The 18,749-nt window shown below is 45.4% G+C and overlaps 1 protein-coding gene across 6 annotated transcripts in view; it reads right to left on the bottom strand.

Annotated features, from left to right (window-relative positions):
* The window catches only part of LOC122552264 (nuclear receptor subfamily 5 group A member 2-like), a 62,179-nt gene that overhangs the window by 35,029 nt on the left and 8,401 nt on the right, over positions 1-18,749 (bottom strand). For 3 of the 6 annotated variants that reach the window (XM_043694952.2, XM_043694953.2, XM_043694951.2), the window contains one exon: positions 2,145-2,260. The exons of 1 other annotated variant lie outside the window; for it this stretch is intronic. In XM_043694952.2, coding sequence (XP_043550887.1) covers positions 2,145-2,260 — 116 coding nt within the window. Of the gene's footprint in view, positions 1-2,144; positions 2,261-14,202; positions 14,426-18,749 lie in introns of those variants that run through there. 2 more of the 6 variants (XM_043694950.2, XM_087983375.1) reach the window with 2 other exon arrangements.

Genomic DNA, 18,749 nt, shown 5'->3' with positions numbered 1-18,749 from the left:
TCCACATCAACCCTCTGTAGAGATCTCACTCACCTAGTCTGCACATCCCTGGACACTACAGGGCAATTTCCCATGGCCAATCCACCTAACCTCCCTTTAGACTGTGGGAGGAAGCCAGAAGTCCCGCAGGAAACCCATGCAGACACGGGGAGAACGTGCAAACTCTACACAGACAGTCGCCCAAGGGTGGGATCGAACCTGAGTCCTTGGTGTTGTGAGGTTGCAGTGCTGGTCTGAGGAAGGGTTATACCTGAAACGTTGACTTCTCCACCTCCTGATGCTGCCTGACTTGCTGTGTTCTTCCAGCCTCCTGCTTGTCGACTTCGGATCCCAGCATCTGCAATTTTTTTGTGCTAACCACTGAGCCACTGGGCATTGGAGCGCTGACCCCATTTCCTGAGACTGTGACCCTGACTTTCCAACCTCTACTAAAACTGGCTCCCTCAAAATTTCACTGAGATGATCTCTCAACTCCTCTGAATTCTCATTAGACAGGAGCCTTCTCATACCAATAATCAATCGAGTGAACGTTTGCTGTACTCTCTCAAACCATGTTGAGGTTTATCAGATAAGGAGACCAAAACCATCCACAGCATTCCAGATGCAGTCTCACCAAAGTCCTATCTAATTGCAGCCAGAATTGCTTAGTCTAGAAATTATATTGTGAAGAAATATTTCCAGATATCAGATGTAAAATTACCTTTATAACTTTGAACCCAAGTGTCCCATATTTACAATATAGCCATAAAAGAGGCTCTGCTTAACAGTTTTAACACATTCGAGAGCAACAGAGAATATTTGTCATGTGTCAACTGCCATGCAAAATGTAACAGTTACAAGATATGTAGTTAATCATAAATCGTGGTGTTTTGTACCCAGTCAAAAGAACATTGAGTTCCAGAATGGAATTGAGAGTTAGGTGGCAAGGGCCTTTGATGTTCAAGGGGCTGAGGATTCACAAAAAAAAACTGAATGTGAGTGACCTTTGTTTTACAGAACTCTGTATCTGTTAACTGTTTCATGAAAGATGACACCGCATTCTCAAAGCTGACCTTTTCTCACCTTCTCAGCATTGGACACACATGGTCCAGCCTCCAATGTTGGTTCCCAATTTCCCCATGGACCTCCCTGGCCCTGAGTGACCTTTGCTATTGAGATTCCAACCCTCACTTTTCGTGCTGATCCTATGACAATGTCCCTCCACTGCGTTTTCGTGGTTGATTTATAGCGGCCCAAGTTTGGGGGGAGGTGCTGGGGGTGGGGGCATTACATTTTTACAACAAAGTGCCCACTTACCAAGGGGGCGAGTCTGAGCTATTCAATCTGGAGTGTACCAGTCAGTCCCGAAATTGACCGAGAGTGGGAGCTTTAGCTGTTTTCTCTGTTCCTTAGACCGAGGGGACATTACCAGGTGTAAGGCCATAAGACCATAGGAGTGGAAATAAGGCTCTTTGGCCCATCGAGTCCACCCTGCCATTTAATCATGGCTGATGGGCATTTCAACGCCACTTACCTGCACTCTCCCCTTACCCCTTAATTCCTTCCGAGATTAAGAATTTATCAATCTCTGCCTTGAAGACATTTAACGTCCTGGCCTGCACTGCGCTCCATGGCAATGAATCCCACAGGCCCACCACTCTCTGGCTGAAGAAATGTCACCTAATTTCTGTTCTAAATTGACCATCTCTAATTCTAAGGCTGTGCCCACGGGTTCTAGTATCCCTGCCTGATGGAAATAATTTCCCAGCGTCCACCCTTTCTAAACCATGCATTATCTTGTAAGTTTCTATTAGATCTCCCCTCAACCTTCTAAACTCGAATGAAAAAAATCCCAGGATCCTCAGCCATTCATCATATGTTAGGCCTACCATTCCAGGGATCATCCGTGTGAATCTCCGCTGGGCACACTCCAGTGCTAGTATGTTCTTCTTGAGGCGTGGAGCCCAAAACAGGACACAGTATTCTAAATGGGGCCTAACTAGAGCTTTATAAAGTCTCAGTAGCACATCACTGTTTTTACACTCCAACCTTCTTTAGATAAGTATAATGGGAGATTAAACCTGGAACCTTTGAATCCCTTCAAGAGTCTGTGTACAGTTCCATTTCAGCGCAAACCTCCAATGAAGACTGAAGACACTTCATACCTTACAACTTTCACAGGTCAGAAGGCCATAGTGATATCCCGATACCTTGTCTCCACAAATTGGACACAATTCCTCATAAGCAGTTTCAAACGGGAACTCCATCTTAATCTTAGGATCTAGGACACGAGGAAACAGGAGGTTAGCGATGTCCTTATTTGACCCCGGATTTTACCCCAATCATATTTCTAATAACAGTGGGTTATCAGAACAACCAATGAAAACACTTGCAGTCACCAACTAACCTCTAGTTTCGATCCCTGGATCTCTCTTTTCCTGAGTGATGCTTCATTGCCAACCCCACTAACTGGGGTGGGCAACACAGTGGCTCAGTGGTTAGCACTGCTGCCTCCCAGTGCCAAGGACCCTTTGGCAACTGTACATGTGGAGTTTCTGTGCTCTTCCTACATCTGTGTGGGTTCCCTCCTGGTCCTCCGGATTTCTCCCACAGTACAAACAAGAGCAGGTTAGGTGGATTGAGACAAAAACAACTGCAGATGCTGGAATCCAAAATGGACAAGCAGGAGGCTGGAAGAGCACAGCAAGCCAGGCAGCATCAGGAGGTTGGGAATTCCATGTTCCAAAACATCGACTTCTCCACCTCCTGATGCTGCCTGGCGTGCTGTGTTATTACAGCCTCCTGCCTGTCTATTTTAGGTTAGGTGGATTGACCATGCTGAATTGCTCCATAGTGTGCAGGCTAGGTGGATTAGCAATAGAAAATGCAGACTTACAGGGATAGGGGAAGGGTTGGTTCAGGGTGGGGTGCTCTTTAGAGGAGAAAGTGAGGACTGCAGATGCTGGAGATCAGAGCTGAAAATGTGTTGCTGGAAAAGCGCAGCAGGTCAGGCAGCATCCAAGGAGCAGGAGAATCGACGTTTCGGGCATAAGCCCTTCTTCAGGATTTCTGAAGAAGGGCTTATGCCCGAAACGTCGATTCTCCTGCTCCTTGGATGCTCTTCAGAGGGGTTGGTTTGGACTTGACGGGCTGAATGGCCTGCTTCCACACTGTAGGGACTCTATGATAAGCTCAGATCATGATAAAGTTGACCAGTAGCCATTTCTAGTGAAGGTGTAACTGTTTACTGAATGCAATACATTTATAATTAGCATCAATAATCCATCACAAAACTGAATTCAATAAATCAGAGAATCGCTAAGGGAGCATCAGAAAGGAAGGATTAGAAAAATTGGTGTTTTCTTGTTTAAAAACTCAAGTGGCTTATTAATAACCATGAGGAAAGATCTATCATCTTCTGGTTAACCCCCAAAGCCCTCAGAGATTGAGACTAACACCTTCTTTTGAAAAATAAATACGTGATCTGAGCCATTTGGCTCACACAGAAACCATTTCACATGTGCATGCACAGAGAATGGACACACATGGTCCAGCCTCCAATGTTGGTTCCCAATTTGCCCATGGACCTCCCTGGTCCTGAATGACCTTTGCTATTGAGATTCCAGCCCTCACACAAACTCACACATGCAAACACACAAATGTGCAAGGATACAGGCATAAGCATAGTTGCACATGCACAAGGATACAGGCATAAGCATAGTTACACATGCACAAGGATACAGGCATAAGCATAGTTACACATGCACACACAAGCACATGAACACACACACACAAATATGGTCAAACATACAAACATACACACAGATGTACACACAGACACATGTACACACACACACAGACACACACAAAACAGGGACCCAAGCGTACACACAAACACACTGACACACACATGCACAGACATACATATATGCATGTGTGCGCATGCACACATACACACACACACAAACAGATGTGCATAAATGTCAGCAAATACTCAAAAGTGTATATGCACACAAAGACACAAACTCACCCATGCTCACATATTCATCCATGAACATATGAACTCACAAACCAAGACACCTGCACTCACATACACACTCACATGCACACACACCTCACGGCATACAATGTATTGTGTTGGACAAGGCCTCATTATGTTCTCTTCGCTTTAGAAATGAGCGCTATGACTTTATTAAGAGAGGGTACTGGGATAGAGGGGGGAACAAATTTAAGGCAATCGGCCAGATGGAGAAAGGTCAAAAGTCATCCCCCTGAATTGGGCATGTTCCTCTGTATAAGGTTTTAGACTTGGATGGCCACTCTGTCCTTTATCTATTGCTATGGCATGGAATTGGGTAGCTAAGCATAGTTTGCCAGTAGTTTTGAACTTGGTTTTGGCACACACACACATAATGAGAACAACTGATAGAGAAAGAATATCTTATTCGCCCTTATTCAACAATTCACTTTGAAGCAAAGTCAATCACCACGTCTCAACATCAATGTCAGAGTCTGACTGTAGTTAGTCAGAGCACAGCATTGAGATGGAATTGAGACTTCTCAGCTTTTCATTCTCTATCTCCTTCTCAAGATAGACCCGAATCAATGGGTCGTATCTGGAATGACTAACGTCAGGAAGAAGTAGATTAGTAGGAACTTCCTTTGTCCGCTATTTTACAGACATTTTAAAACCTTCTTTTTACAGAGATTGCAATAGAAGCTGGAGCAATTTCATGTGGATTTCAGCAAGTTAACACGTGCAAGTTCAACAAGACGTCAGGCTGGTCAGAACCTCAGACTATACAGGAGAAGCAATGGGGAGAAAGTGAGGTCTGCAGATGCTGGAGATCAGAGATGGAAATGTGTTGCTGGAAAAACGCAGCAGGTCAGGCAGCATCTAGGGAACAGGAGAATCGACGTTTCGGGCATTAGCCCTTCTTCAGGAAGAAGCAATGGGCCCAGTACAATTATTGTAGAGAACAAGTGCAGCGTGAAGTCTAATCGCACGGAGAGGGAGACTATAAATATTTTCTATTCAACCTGTTCAGAGATGTCATAATACACTTCGGGAGCAGGTGGGACTTGAATTCAGGTCTCCTGGGTCAGAGATAGGGGCACTACCAATACATCACAACAACCGCAGAAAGTAGATTGTGAGGTGGCACCAAACACGACACTAAAAAGTAAGAGCTTTTCAAAACCAATTCCTAAAGGCAAGGGATTTGGGATCTGAAAGAATTGGATAGATCTTTCCAAGGGTCAGAATGGCCTCAGTCAGTGCCGTTGCTATCAGGTGAGTTGAAAGATTCACATGGGAGGAGGGAGGGGAACAGTGGGGAATTAACAGAGATGCAGGGACAATGGAATGGAACTTGTTAACCTGAAACTGACAGATCATTTCCAACAGTTCTGCCACACTACCTCAGATTAAGGTGCAAAATCCCAGTGCGGAATACAAGTCCACGAGGCATTGCCCCAGTGAAGAAATCCGGCTTTTTGAAGAATCCTTCTGTGGGGTGTGAGCTTTACTGGCGATTACAGCACGTGCCATCCATCCCTAATCCAGTCACCTGGCCTTTGACACTCTCCCATTTCTGTCCTGCTAACCAGTGTCTCTAGATGCTGCTCCAAGAACATCACATCCTCACCATCTCATCCCTTCCGTAACTTGGACAAGTGTCTGCTCACAGAATTCCCCTACAGTGTGGCAGCACACCATTCGGCCCATCAGGTCTACACCAACTCTCTGAAGGGCCTACCACCAAGACTCATCTCCTACCCCATCCCTGTAATCCTGCATTTCCCATGGCTAACCCACCCAACCTGCACACTATGGGGTAATTCAGCATGGCCAATCCACCCTACACCTGCACATCTTTGGACTGTAGGAGGAAACCGGAGCACCTGGAGGAAACCCACGCAGATACGGGGAGAATGTACAAACTCCACGCAAACAGTCACCCGAGGCTGGAATCGAACCGAGGTCCTCGGCACTGTGAGACAGTAGTTCTAACCACTGAGCTGGTTTCTATAATGCTGCTCAATGTTTGGATTAATGAGTTCAAACTAATGTTGTTTTTCTCTTCGGATGCCTGCTAGTTTCAATTTCAAAGTTATTTTGTTGCTTTGTGCAACTTTTATCAGAAATTCCAACAACAAGGGAATGTATGCAAGTGAAAACACTATGGCAAAGCCAGTCTAAAATTACAGCTAGCAACATTAGTCAGCTCAGTACCAACCCCAGTTGTTTTTCAAAGCTATGCTATTTTGTAAAGCAATTAATCTGCTGTATGGTAGGAAAATTGGCCCCCAGTTTACACTCAGTAAACTCCCAGTAACAATGAGCTGAAAAAAATTGGGTAAATAGTAAAAGCGAGTCCTGAAGAACGGTCACGCCGGATTCGTAACATTAGTGCTTTCTTCTCTCTCCACCAATGTTGCCAGACCTGCTGAGTTCCTCCAGCACTTTCCAATTTTAATCTGGTTTCGGGACCAAATATTGGACAGGACACTGGAGCGTTCCCCTTCTGAAATGTGCTGGGGGATGTATTGTGTGCACCTGTAATGGGAGATGGGGCCTGACTTATCAGCACATTCAAAAGCTGGTATCTTGAACAGTGCAGCACTCCCTCGGTATTGCAGTAAAACGTCAGCCTGGATTGTGCCTTTGTTATTCTACATTTACATAAGAACATCAGAACTCAGAGCAGGAGTAGGCCATTTGGCCCCTTCGAGCCTGCTCCACCATTCAATAAGATCATGGCTGATCTTACCATGGACTCAGCTCCACTTACCCGCCTGCTCACCATAACCTTTAATTATTGTTCAAATATCTATCTATCTTTGCCTTAAAGACACTCAACAAGGTAGCCTCAACTGCTTCACTGGGTAGGGAATTCCACAGATTCCCAACCCTCTGTGTGAAGATGTTCCTCCTCAGCTCAGTCCTAAACTTGCTCCCTCTAATTTTGAGGCTATGCCCCCTCGTCCTAGTTTCACCCCACAGTAGAAACAACCTCCCTGCTTCCATCTTATCTATTCCCTTCCCAATTTTGTATGTTTTTGTAAGATCCCCCTTCATTATTCTAAATTCCAATGTGTATAGTCCCAATCTACTCAATATCTCCTCACAACACAGCCCTCTCAATTCCGGAACCAACCTGGTGAACTTCTTCGGCACCCCTTCTTGTGCCAGTATATCCTTTCTCAAGTTTCCCAAACTTTGAATCCTGGCAGTGCAGAATATCTTCACTGACTACCATTCTAACATGACATCACAGTTATTGGTTTCAAAATGATTTGATGCAACTCCTTAAGATACACCATAAGACCGTATGGAGCAGAATTAGGCCATTCAGCCCATCAAGTCTGCTCCACCATTCAATGAGATCTGATATTTCCTTCAAACTACTTGCCTGTCTTTCCCTCATGACCCTTAATTCCCTTAATGATTAAAAAGTCTTTCCGTCTCAGCCTTGATCCTTCGCAACTTTTATCAGGCAAAGGCTCAACGAAACTAATAATGATTTTGATATTGTTTCAGAGAGAAAGATGCTGGGGAGCAAACAAAGATTATATTACCATTATTTCTACTTATTTTAAAATTTTAAATTATAATGTTTGGATATTTAGAATTCAGAGGTAATGATGGTTTATAAAAAAACTCCACACTCTGCAATTTTAAAATTTTTGAGTTTCTTTGAATTAACCAATTACTTATCTCATTGAGTTTCAGAAGCCTTTTATCACATGAGGGCTGAGTATTAAAATGTTTCACATCTCAGATGTTCTTCACACTCGATACAGAGGAGCTCTTTTGGATACATTTACCGTAGCTTTACAAATCAAGAATAATAATCCCTTTGAAATATTCAACCCTACAGTCTTACTATCACTTCTTCTGTTCTCAATTGCAGTGATTAAATCAATACAAAGAATTTTCAATTGCGTAACATATTACTACGAGAGATGTCCCATGTTGCAATCAAATAAAAAGAGCGTTCTCTGTTGCTGTTCAGGCATCCCATTGGTACACAGTAAGATCTTACGAACAGAGGGAAGACAAAACAATGGTTGACAAAACAATTCCTTTACAGAGATGACAATCTCCTCGATGTGCTTGAGTGCCCCTCACTGTACATAAGCAAGAATTAGAAATTACCTTCCCCAACACAAGGATGTTCACCAATGATTGTACAATGTCCAACATCACTCATGACTTCTCAGTTACTGAAATGGCCCCATCCCAAATACAGCAACACCTGGACAATATCGTGTCTGAGCTGATAGGTGGCAAATGGCATATTTATGCCACATCATGGATTAGATTAGATTCCCTACAGTGTGGAAACAGGCCATTTGGCCCAACAAATCCACACTGACCCTGTGAAGAGTAACCCACCCAGACCCATTCCCCCACCCTATATTTACCCCTGACTAATTCACCTAACATTATGGGTAATTTAACATGACCAATTCACTTGACCTGCACATCTTTGTGATTGTGGGAGGAAACCCATGCAGACACGGGAAGAATGTGCAAACTCCACACAGACAGTCACCGAGACACAGACAGGTCCCTGGTGCTGTGAGACAGCAGTGCTAACCACTGAACCACCGTGCCGCCCACTAGTGCCAGGTAACAAGAGAGAATCTAATCATCACCGCTTGATGCTTAATGGTGTTACCATCACGAAATCCTCCACTATCAACACCCTGGGGGCTACCATTGATCAGAAACTGAACTGAGTTTGCCATATAAATACATTGAATACAAGAGCAGGGTTAGAGGCTAGGAATACTGTGGCAAGTAAATTACCTCCTGACTCCCCAAAGCTTGTCCACTATCTACAAGGCAAAAGTCAGGATTGTGATGGAATACTTCCCACTGCCCTGGATGGGTGCAGCTCCAACATCACTCAAGAGGTTTGACACCATCCAGGATTGGCACCGCATCAACAAACATTCACTCCCAGCACCGATGCTCAGTCGCAGCAGTGCGTACCATCTACAAGATGCACTACAGAAATTCACCAAAGATCCTCAGACAGCACCTTCTAAACCATGACCACTTCCACCTAGACAAGGACAAGGGCAACAGACACATAGAAACACCAGCCCCAACAAGCTCCCCTCCAAGTCACTCACCATCCTGACTTGGAAATATATCGCCGTTCCTTCACTGTTGCTGGGTCAAATCCTGGAAATCCCTCCCTAAGGGCATTGTGGGTCTACCCACAGCACATGGACTGCAGCGATTTAAGAAGGCAGCTCACCCCCCACTTTCTCAAGGGGCAACTAGGGATGGGCAGTAAATACTGACACAGCCAGCGACGACCACATCCTATGACTGAACTGAAAATAAACAGGCTGGAAAGAACTAACTGCTTTTTGAAACAGATCATTTCCCCCCCAACACTTAGGATGATTGCAGCAACATCAGTAAACCCTTTCGACTCCTTCAGCTTTCATTCCATCAGTTTTGTGAAACTAAGGACAATAGATCGTGAATAGAGAGGGAAAGAGAGAGAGAGAGAGAGACTGCCCCCTCTGGTGGGAGGAGTCCTGAACAGAGGGGGCAGAACCTGAAAATCCATATCAGGCCATTGCAGGCAGATGTTCTGAGATAATAGTTCCCACAGAATGCAGTGAAAACCTGGAACTCTGCCCCCCCCAGAAAGCCTGTGAGACCGAGTGATGGTAACAAGATCGAGGCTGATAGATTTTTATCAGGGCAAGGATGTTAACAGTTACAGAAGAATGGCAGCTAGGGATGGGTGATACGTTAGAGCCGAAATAGTGATGCACTAACCTCCCTGAATGAATGGAAAGAAATGAAGTTAGGATGCAAATCAACGTGATCTGATTCAATGATAAAACTCATCTGAAGAATTGAATGTCCTCCTGCTAACCCTGTGGCTCTCATTATTAGCTGCTTCATGCAGTTGCCCTGGGTGAAGGAGGAATTCCTCAGTCTACATTCATTTAGGTGTGAATGAGCTGGCTCTACCTCACAACTGCACAGGTGAGCTGGATCATTCACAAGGAGAAGTATCCAGTCATGGGTTACCCTATCCAAATCATAGAATTCCTGCAGTGTGGAAACAGGCCATTTGGCCCAACAAGACCACACCAATGTTCCGAAGAGTAACCCAACCACACCCATTCCCCTACCCTATTACTCTGCATTTACCCCTGATTAATGCACCTAACCTCCACATTCCTGAACACTATGGGCAATTTCCCATGGCCAATTCAACCTAATCTGCATACATTTGGATTGTGGGAGAAAACCAGAGCACCTGGAGGAAACCAACGCAGACACGGGGAGAATGTGCAAACTCCACACAGACAGTCGCCCGAGGGTGGAATCGAACCTGGGTCCCTGGCGCTGTGAGGGCAGCAGTGCTAGCCACTGGGCCACCGTGCCACCTACCATTGACCTTTGGGTCATGGGCCCAGTACCCGTCGCTTCCAACTGCTTTTCCTTTAAAAAATGACCGGCTTGTGAAACGAAGGGGATGATGATGGAATAGTGTAGGGGGATGAGCTTACATTAGTTCACAGGCTGGCACAACATCGAGGGCCGAAGGGCCTGTTCTGTGCTGTATTGTTCTAAGTTCTAAGATCTATTGTGCAACAGACCTGTGCATTGTCATGGTCGCAGTCTTTCTTGTTTCATTAGGGGCGGAGGAGATAACCTGCAGATGCACGCATCAGATAGACAGTTAGACATTGGAACTGAAATGGGGCCATTCAGCCCATCGGGTCTGCTTCTCCATTCAATGACATCAAGGCTAATCTGATGACTGTCAACTCCAGTTTCCTGCTTTTTCCCGATTCCCTTCCTGATCGACCACCTCAGCCGTCACTATACTTACTTACCCAGCCCTTTGCAATAAAGAATTGCACAGATTCGCTACACTCTGAGAGAGGGTATTCTTCCTCAAATGTGTGACCCCCTTATTCCAAGATGATGCCCTCTGGCTCTAGACTCTCCCACAAGGGGAAACAAGCTTCCTGCATCTATCTTGTCAAGTTCCCTAAGAATATTAAACAAAGTTAAAAATCACACAATACCAGGTCATAGGTTTGTTTGGAAGCACTAGCTTTCTGAGCGCTGCTCCTTTGTTAGGTAACTAGTCTGGTGAAGTTATGACTTAGCCACCTGATGAAGGAGCAGCGCTCCGAAAGCTAGTGCTTCCAAATAAACCTGTTGGACTATAACCTGGTGTTGTGTGATTTTTAACTGTGTACACCCCAGTCTGACACCGGCTCCTCCACATCAATGTTAAACAAAACAAAGAACTGAAAAATGCTGGAAAACTGAAACAAAAACAGAAATTTCTGGAGAAACTCAGCAGATCTGACAGCATCTGTGGTGAGAATAACAAGAGTTAACATTTTGAATCCAGTGACCCCTCATTAGAACCACCAAGGACTGTGTGTTTTCTCTCTACAGATGCTGTCAGACCTACTGAGTTTCTCCAGCATGTTCTGTTTTTGCCCTGAAAAGTCCTGGTATGCTTCGATAATGTCGCCTCTCATTCTTTTAGACTAGATTACTTAAAGTGTGGAAACAGGCCTTTCGGCCCAACAAGTCCACACCGACCCGCCGAAGAGCAACCCACCCAGACCCATTCCCCTACACCTAACACTACGGGCAATTTAGCATGGCCAATTCACCTAACCTGCACATTTTTGGACTGTGGGGGGAAACCAGAACACCCGAAGGAAACCCACGCAGACACGGGGAGAACGTGCAAACTCCACACAGACAGTTGCCCGAGGCAGGAATTGAACCCAGGTCTCTGGCGCTGTGAGGCAGCAGTGCTAACCACTGTGCCACCGTGCCACCCAGTTTTCTTCGAAACTCCCTGAAGTACTGAACCAACCTACTCAACCCCTCCTCATGAAACTATCCCTCCAGCATCAACTGAGTGAACTTTCTCCGGTCTGCCTCCAATGCTAGTCTATCTCTCCTTGGGTAAGGGAGCTAAAACTGTCCACAGTATCCCAGCTGTTGCCTGACTACTGTCTTATAAACCTCCCTGATTCTTCTACGTTCCATTCCCTTTGAAATGAAAGCCAACATTCCACTGGCCTTCCCTATCACCCACTGAACTGGAATGCTAACCTTTTGTCATTCATGCTCCCAAATCCCTAGGATATACAGTCATATAGAGCTGTACAGCATGGAAGCAGGACCTTCGGACCAACTGGTCCATGCTGAGCAGATATCCTGAATTCATCTAGTCCCATTTGCCAGCATTTGGCCCATATCCCTCTAAACCCTTTCTATTCATACCCCCATCCAGATGCCTTGTAAATGTTGTAACCGTACCAGCCTCCACCACATCCTCTGGCAACTCATTCCATACACGTACCACCTTCTGCATGTAAAAGTTGCCTCTTTTAAATCTTTCCTCTCTCACCTATGCCCTCTAGTTTCGGACTCCCCTACTCTGGGGGCTATTCACCGTATCCATGCTCCTCATGATGTTATAAATCTCTACACAGTCACCCCTCAGCCTCCGATGGTCCAGAGAAAATAGCCCTTGCCTATTCAGCCTCTTCCTGTAGCACAAACCCTCCAATCCCCGCAACGTCTTTGTAAGTCCTTTCTGAACCCTTTCTGTGGCTCCCTGCATTTGAATAATAGTCAGCTCCTCTTTTCTTCCTGCCGAAGTGAACTTGCGCTCATCGCAACGTCTGAGTTCGCGGAGAGCTGAGGCCATTCAGAGGAAGCCGCCCAGTGTGCCAGAGAATTGGTTGGGTGCCAATTATGTGATCCATGTGGGTGTCGGGAGAGTTGGCAGATGCATGTGGCATCAGTATTAATCGACTATGAATTGGCATCACACTCTTATGCCAAACAGGTCATACACTGCGTAATTATGTCAGGTCTTACCACCACCTTGATGTTATGAGGACTTTCAACTTCCATGTATGTGGAAACAGAGGGATAAACAGAGGAAGCAACACATGGTTCAGTGAGCAGGTTACTCAATATCCAATGTCCACAAGCAACATGTAAAGCTTCCTGGATGATTCCCTCTTGACTTTGACAATGTAGACTCAGAAATGGATATAAAACATGACTTTCTAGAAGGACAGGGAGAAGGGAGTGAGGCTGGAGGCTAATCTCCCTCTGTACTCTTGACTAAAGCAAATTAAAGAAACAAATGCAGCAGGCTCTTCCTGGAAAGTACAAATATATTTAGAACGGGCCAGAATGTTGAGATATAAAAGGATTGTATTTCGGAGTGACAGATACTGTCATCATGAGATAATCACTGCAGATTGATCCAAGGACCTGGACAGGGGGAGCTGAAAATGTGTTGCTGGAAAAGCGCAGCAGATCAGGCAGCATCCAAGGAGTGGAGAATTGACGTTTCGGACTTGAGCCCTTCTTCAGGAACCTTCAGATTCCTGAAGAAGGGCTCATGCCTGAAACGTCGATTCTCTTGCTCCTTGGAAGGCCCTGACCTGCTGCGCTTTTCCAGCAACACATTTTCAGCTCTGATCTCCAGCAGTCCTCACTTTCTCCTGGACAGGGGGAGACCATTCCCATTCGCTAACAGAGCGGGAACCACAGGGTACAGATTTTTACAAAGTGTTTTACAAAAGAAGTGATTGCTAGGAGAGAGAAAGTTGAATCAGATAGTGAGTAGTTAGGGGCACTGCCTGGAAATGTGGTGGAGGCAGGTTCAATCGATGCATTCAAGAGTGGCGTTGGATGATCATTTAAATCGAAACAGGGTTACAGGAATAAGGCAGCAGATTGGCATTAAGTTAAAATGCTCAGATACCATGAACAAAATGGTCTTTTTCTGGACCATGACAATACTATCATTTACTGTATGAGCAACACCTGTAACCACTGACACTCTTCCAGAAGCACCTTAACACTCCCACATGACCAGTCTCACTTCTAAAAAGTGAGAAAAAACCCTACCAACGCAGAAAATTCAAACCTTTGAGCTTACAGCATGAAGTGACAATAAGTCAGTGCTGCCTGGAATCTAGTGTCAGCCTCATCCTGTGAGTTCCAACTAAAGTTCCACAAATTGTTCAGCTATGATTTAAAGTTGTCCCCTTAGAGAGCTCAAGGGCAAGGAATTAATAGATTTGCGGTTCATCAGCGTAAAGCGCAGTTAAGAAATTAAAATTTACAAGCTGGCTTCGCAAAGATAAAGAAGAGTTATTGTAAATTGTACTCACTCTGGAGCAACATTTGGTTTGATTCCGATTGCTGAGTGAACATGAAGTTGGATTCGGTGTCCAGGTTTGGTAACATAGCAGACCCACTAAATTCCCAGTTACACTCAAGCACAGGACTGCACGGTGCACTGACAACATAAAAGGGCTTTGAGTCAGACTACGGTGACTACATGGGCCGTGCAGTGAAACCCTCCCCATAGGAAGAGGAGGAGGGGCATGGACACTGAATGGACTGACATGGTGACTGGTCATTTGTGGGTTGTCCCATATCATCCAATGTGTCAGAGAACAGTTCCTTCTACCAACATATTAACCCTGTCAGTACTCACTTGAGTCATTTGGCATCAATATGATGCTACTTCATTCGTCCTAAGGGTGCATGTAAACTCTATTAGCTAGACCCCACAATGTCTCTGAATGGTCATTTAGGACACTGTTTCCTTGACTATAGCTCAGAAGCGCAATGTAAAATGGCAAAGGGAGGATTAGAAAGAATGAAAATGAAAAAAGAAGGCCTATTAAATGGGTATACAGTGGACAGTGTAAAGTGGGGATGATTCTTGTAACGAGAGTATTGTGCTACATGAGAGAGGTTTTCCAGTTACAAATTGGGCTATTGTTCACAATATCGTCAGGTCCTTCAGGATTGTCCCAGTCTCTCCAGGGATTAAAGGTTAATCTCCAGGAAACTGCTGTGAGCAACATCTGGGAGATTAATCATCAGAGCGTGAGATAAATAGCTTCTTTCCTCACTTATTTTCACCATTTTTTCTCATTTGGTCGGGAAGTTACTATTGTAATGGCAACATTACTGGGCTACAACTCAGGAACCCAACTCTGGGGCATGGGTTCAAGACTCAAATCTGAATTCAATTTTAAATTAAAATCTGGAGCGTAAATGTGAAAGGGGACTTCATAGCAACCACTATCGATTCTCACAAAAACCCCACTTAATATCTGTCAGGGCCTGGGTCTGGCCTACATGTGACTTCACCAGCAACGCAGCCAGCACTTAACTATTCCTTGGGCATTTAGAAATAGGTAATAAGTTCCGGCCTAGACAGTGACTTGCTCATTCCATGAATGTGTAAGCACAAAGTTGCAGGTTGGTTGGTTTGACTGGCTCATGATGTACCAACAGGGTGTGGGTTCAATTCCCACATCGGCTGAAGTTACCATGAAGGACTCACCTTCCCAACCTCTCCCCTCGCCTGAGGCGTGGTGAGCTTCACGTTGAACTACTCCCACCGTCCCCGTCTAATGAGAGAGTAGCCCTATAGTCTGGTAGGACTTTACCTTTTTTTTATTTTAAAAAGTTATAAAAGGGTTGGAGATGGGAAAGTAGAGAACTGTTTGGCACGTGGTTGGTGATGGTTATGCATCTGATCAGAGATGGCAATGCTTTCCCCACTGCTGCGACTGTGGTTGCTACAACCTAACAGTGCCTGGTGTTTACGCTCGAAACATCGACTCTCCTGCTCCTTGGATGCTGCCTGACCGGTTGTGCTTTTCCAGCACCATATTTTTTGACCCTTCTGCCTGGAGTCTTGGAAACCTGATGTGGACTCTGTCTGCGGAAGGATGCTGACTTATCTGGGTTAGGGTGCTCCAACCAAACCATCTGTTGCATGTGCCACATATTGATTTCTGGTTTAGCCTGAACTCCACACTGTTCCTGAGCACAAGGTTACAGCTGTGCGCAGTTCAAAGGATGACTGTTATCTAAAGTCTACAAACTTATCAGCAACTTCTCATTTGTTTGTGATAACTTTATAGAACACAGGAGGCTGAGCGATTACTAGAAGGGAAGGCAGCTTCATGGACTAGGTGTGTGAATTTAGATGCCCTATCTTTGAGATGGGGTATCATGTCCAATGCATGCCAATTGAGTGTTCCTTCCTCTATTTAACCATGCTGCTGTCCCATGCTAAGCTCAGTAACTGGGGATGCTCGCTGATGATTGCACAGTGTTCAGCACCATTCAAACTTCCTCAGATAATTAAGCAGTCTGTGTCCACATAAAGCAAGGCTTGTACAACATCGGGATGATGAGTGGCAGGTAAACATTCATGCCACACCATCTTCGACAAGATAGAACCTGACCATTGTCCCATGCCATTGCCAACCCAGAATGCCCCCACTAACATCATATGGGTGCCATTCCTGACAAGACACTGAACTTGAGGAGAAAGTGAGGGCTGCAGATGCTGGAGGTCAGAGCTGAAAATGTATTGCTGGAAAAGTGCAGCAGGTCAGGCAGCATCCAAGGAACAGGAGTATCGATGTTTCGGGCAAGGGCTTATGCCCGAAACGTCGATTCTCCTGTTCCCATGACACTGAACTGGACTCACCATTTCAATGCAACAAGAACTGGTCAGAAGTTGGGGATTCTGTAGCATGCAACTCACCTCTGAGCTCCCCAAAACCTGTCCACCCCTGAGCAAGGCACAAATATCGCATTTTGGTCAAACAAACAAGGGCAGGACTTACACAGTTAATGGTCGGGTCCTGGGTAGTGTTGTGGAACACAGAGCCTGAGGGATTCAGGTACATGGTTGTTTGAAATTTGCATCACAGGTAGGCAGGGTGGTTAAGAAGGCATTTAGCACACTTGCCTTCATTGCTCAAAGCTTTGAAGGTAGGAGTTGGGACATCATGTTGAGGTTGTCCAGGATGTTGGTGAGGCCTCTTCTGGGTTACGGTGTGCAGTTCTGGTGGGCCTGCTATAGGATGGATACTATTAAATTGCAGAGAGTTCAGAAAAGATTTACCTGGAATGGAAGGTTTGAGTTGTAAGGAGAAAGTGAGGACTGCAGATGCTGGAGATCAGAGTTGAAAGTGTGGCGCTGGGAGAGCACAGCAGGTCAGGCAGCATCCAAGGAGGGGCAGAATTGATGTTTCGGTCAAAAGCTCTTCATCAGGAATACTGATGAAGGGCTTATGCCCGAAACGTCGATTCTCCTGCTCTTCGGATGCTGCTGACCTGCTGTACTTTTGTAGCACCACACTTTTGGTTTGAGTTATCAGGAAAGGCTAGATAGGCTGGGACTTTTTTTACTTGAGTGTAGGAGGTTGGGGGGTGGTGGGTGACCTTATAGAGGTTTATAAAATCATAAGGGGCATGGGCAAGGTGAAGGACAACAACCTTTTCCCCAGGATGGGGGATTTCAAGACTAGGGGGCATATTATTAAAGTGAGGGACAACATTTTTACACAGAGAGTGGTCCGTGTGTGGGATGAACTTCCTGAGGAAGTGGTAAAAGACGTTAGGAAAGTACATGAAAAAGAAGCATTTGGAGGGAAATGGGTCAAGCTCAGGCAGGTGGGACTAGTTTAGTTTGGGAATTTGGTTGGCATGGACTGGTTGGGCTGAAGGATCTTTTCCCTGCTATATGACCTAATGACTCTATGACTCCAGGTCTGGAGTGTGGTGGAATACTCCTCGCTTGCCTTGATGAGTGTAGCTCCAACAACACTCAAGAAGCTCGACACCATCCAGGACAAAGTAAGCTGCAAATTAATGTCCATCACCTTAAGCCGCATTCTCCTCATCACTGATACACAAAGGCAGCAGTGTAAGTCATTCACAGGATGAACCTAACAACTCATCAAGGCTTCTGGACATAATGTTCCAAACCCTTGACCTCTAGCATCTCGATGGACAAGGGCTGCAGAGACGTGAGAACATCACCACATGCAAGTTCCCCTCTATCCTGACTTGGAAATATACCACTGTTCCATCAGTGTTGCTGAGTGAAAATCCAGGAAGTCCCTCCCTAAGGACACTATGACAATCTGACCCCACATTGTTCAAGATCATAGCTTACCACCGCCTTTTCCAAAGCAATCACCAGGGAGGTAAAACTGTAAAAATTGATGAATGAAAGCCTTGTTGCCTTCAAAACCTGGTTCCAATATGTCCCGCCTATTCATTTCCAAGTATGCTGCCTTCTAATGGTTTTACCCACTGGGTAGCAATGGGCAAAAGCTGTTGGTGGGCCAAAGATGCCCATATCCCGTGAGAGAATAAATAAATCAGGTAACTGCCTCTTGGATGAGCAATTATTGTTTGATGGTGTTGGCTGTCGGGAGGGTATTGTTGGCCAGTCTAAGTCAGTTAGCCCACCATGCCCTGACCCAACTGTGAGATGAACTTGATTTGGAAGTAGGAAGATGGAGATTGGCCATACGCCCACAGGACAGAAACAGGTCCAGCCCAGCAAGACCACGCCAGTCATTTGGACGCACAGCAGCATTATTCATCTGAAGTGAGGACTGTAGATGCTGGAAGCAAGAGTCAATAGATGTGGAGCCGGAAAAGCACAGCAGGTCAGATAGCTTCCAAGGAGCAGGGAAGTCAATGTTCAATGTTTCAGCCTGAAATGTTGACTTTCCCTCTCCCCACATGCTGTCTGACCTGCTGTGCTTCTCCAGGCTCACATCTATTGACTCCCCCCTCCATTGGATTACATGATGTTGGTTACAGTGAAATGCAGTATATGGGCTGGCCATTGGGCATTGGTGGTGCAAGTGGTAGTGTCCCTATC

The sequence above is a fragment of the Chiloscyllium plagiosum genome, unplaced genomic scaffold, assembly GCF_037043375.1.
Source record: "Chiloscyllium plagiosum isolate Xiang-an unplaced genomic scaffold, Cpla_swu_hap1 HiC_scaffold_45, whole genome shotgun sequence".
NCBI lineage: Eukaryota > Metazoa > Chordata > Chondrichthyes > Orectolobiformes > Hemiscylliidae > Chiloscyllium > Chiloscyllium plagiosum.
This window is presented reverse-complemented; position numbering and strand designations above follow the sequence as displayed.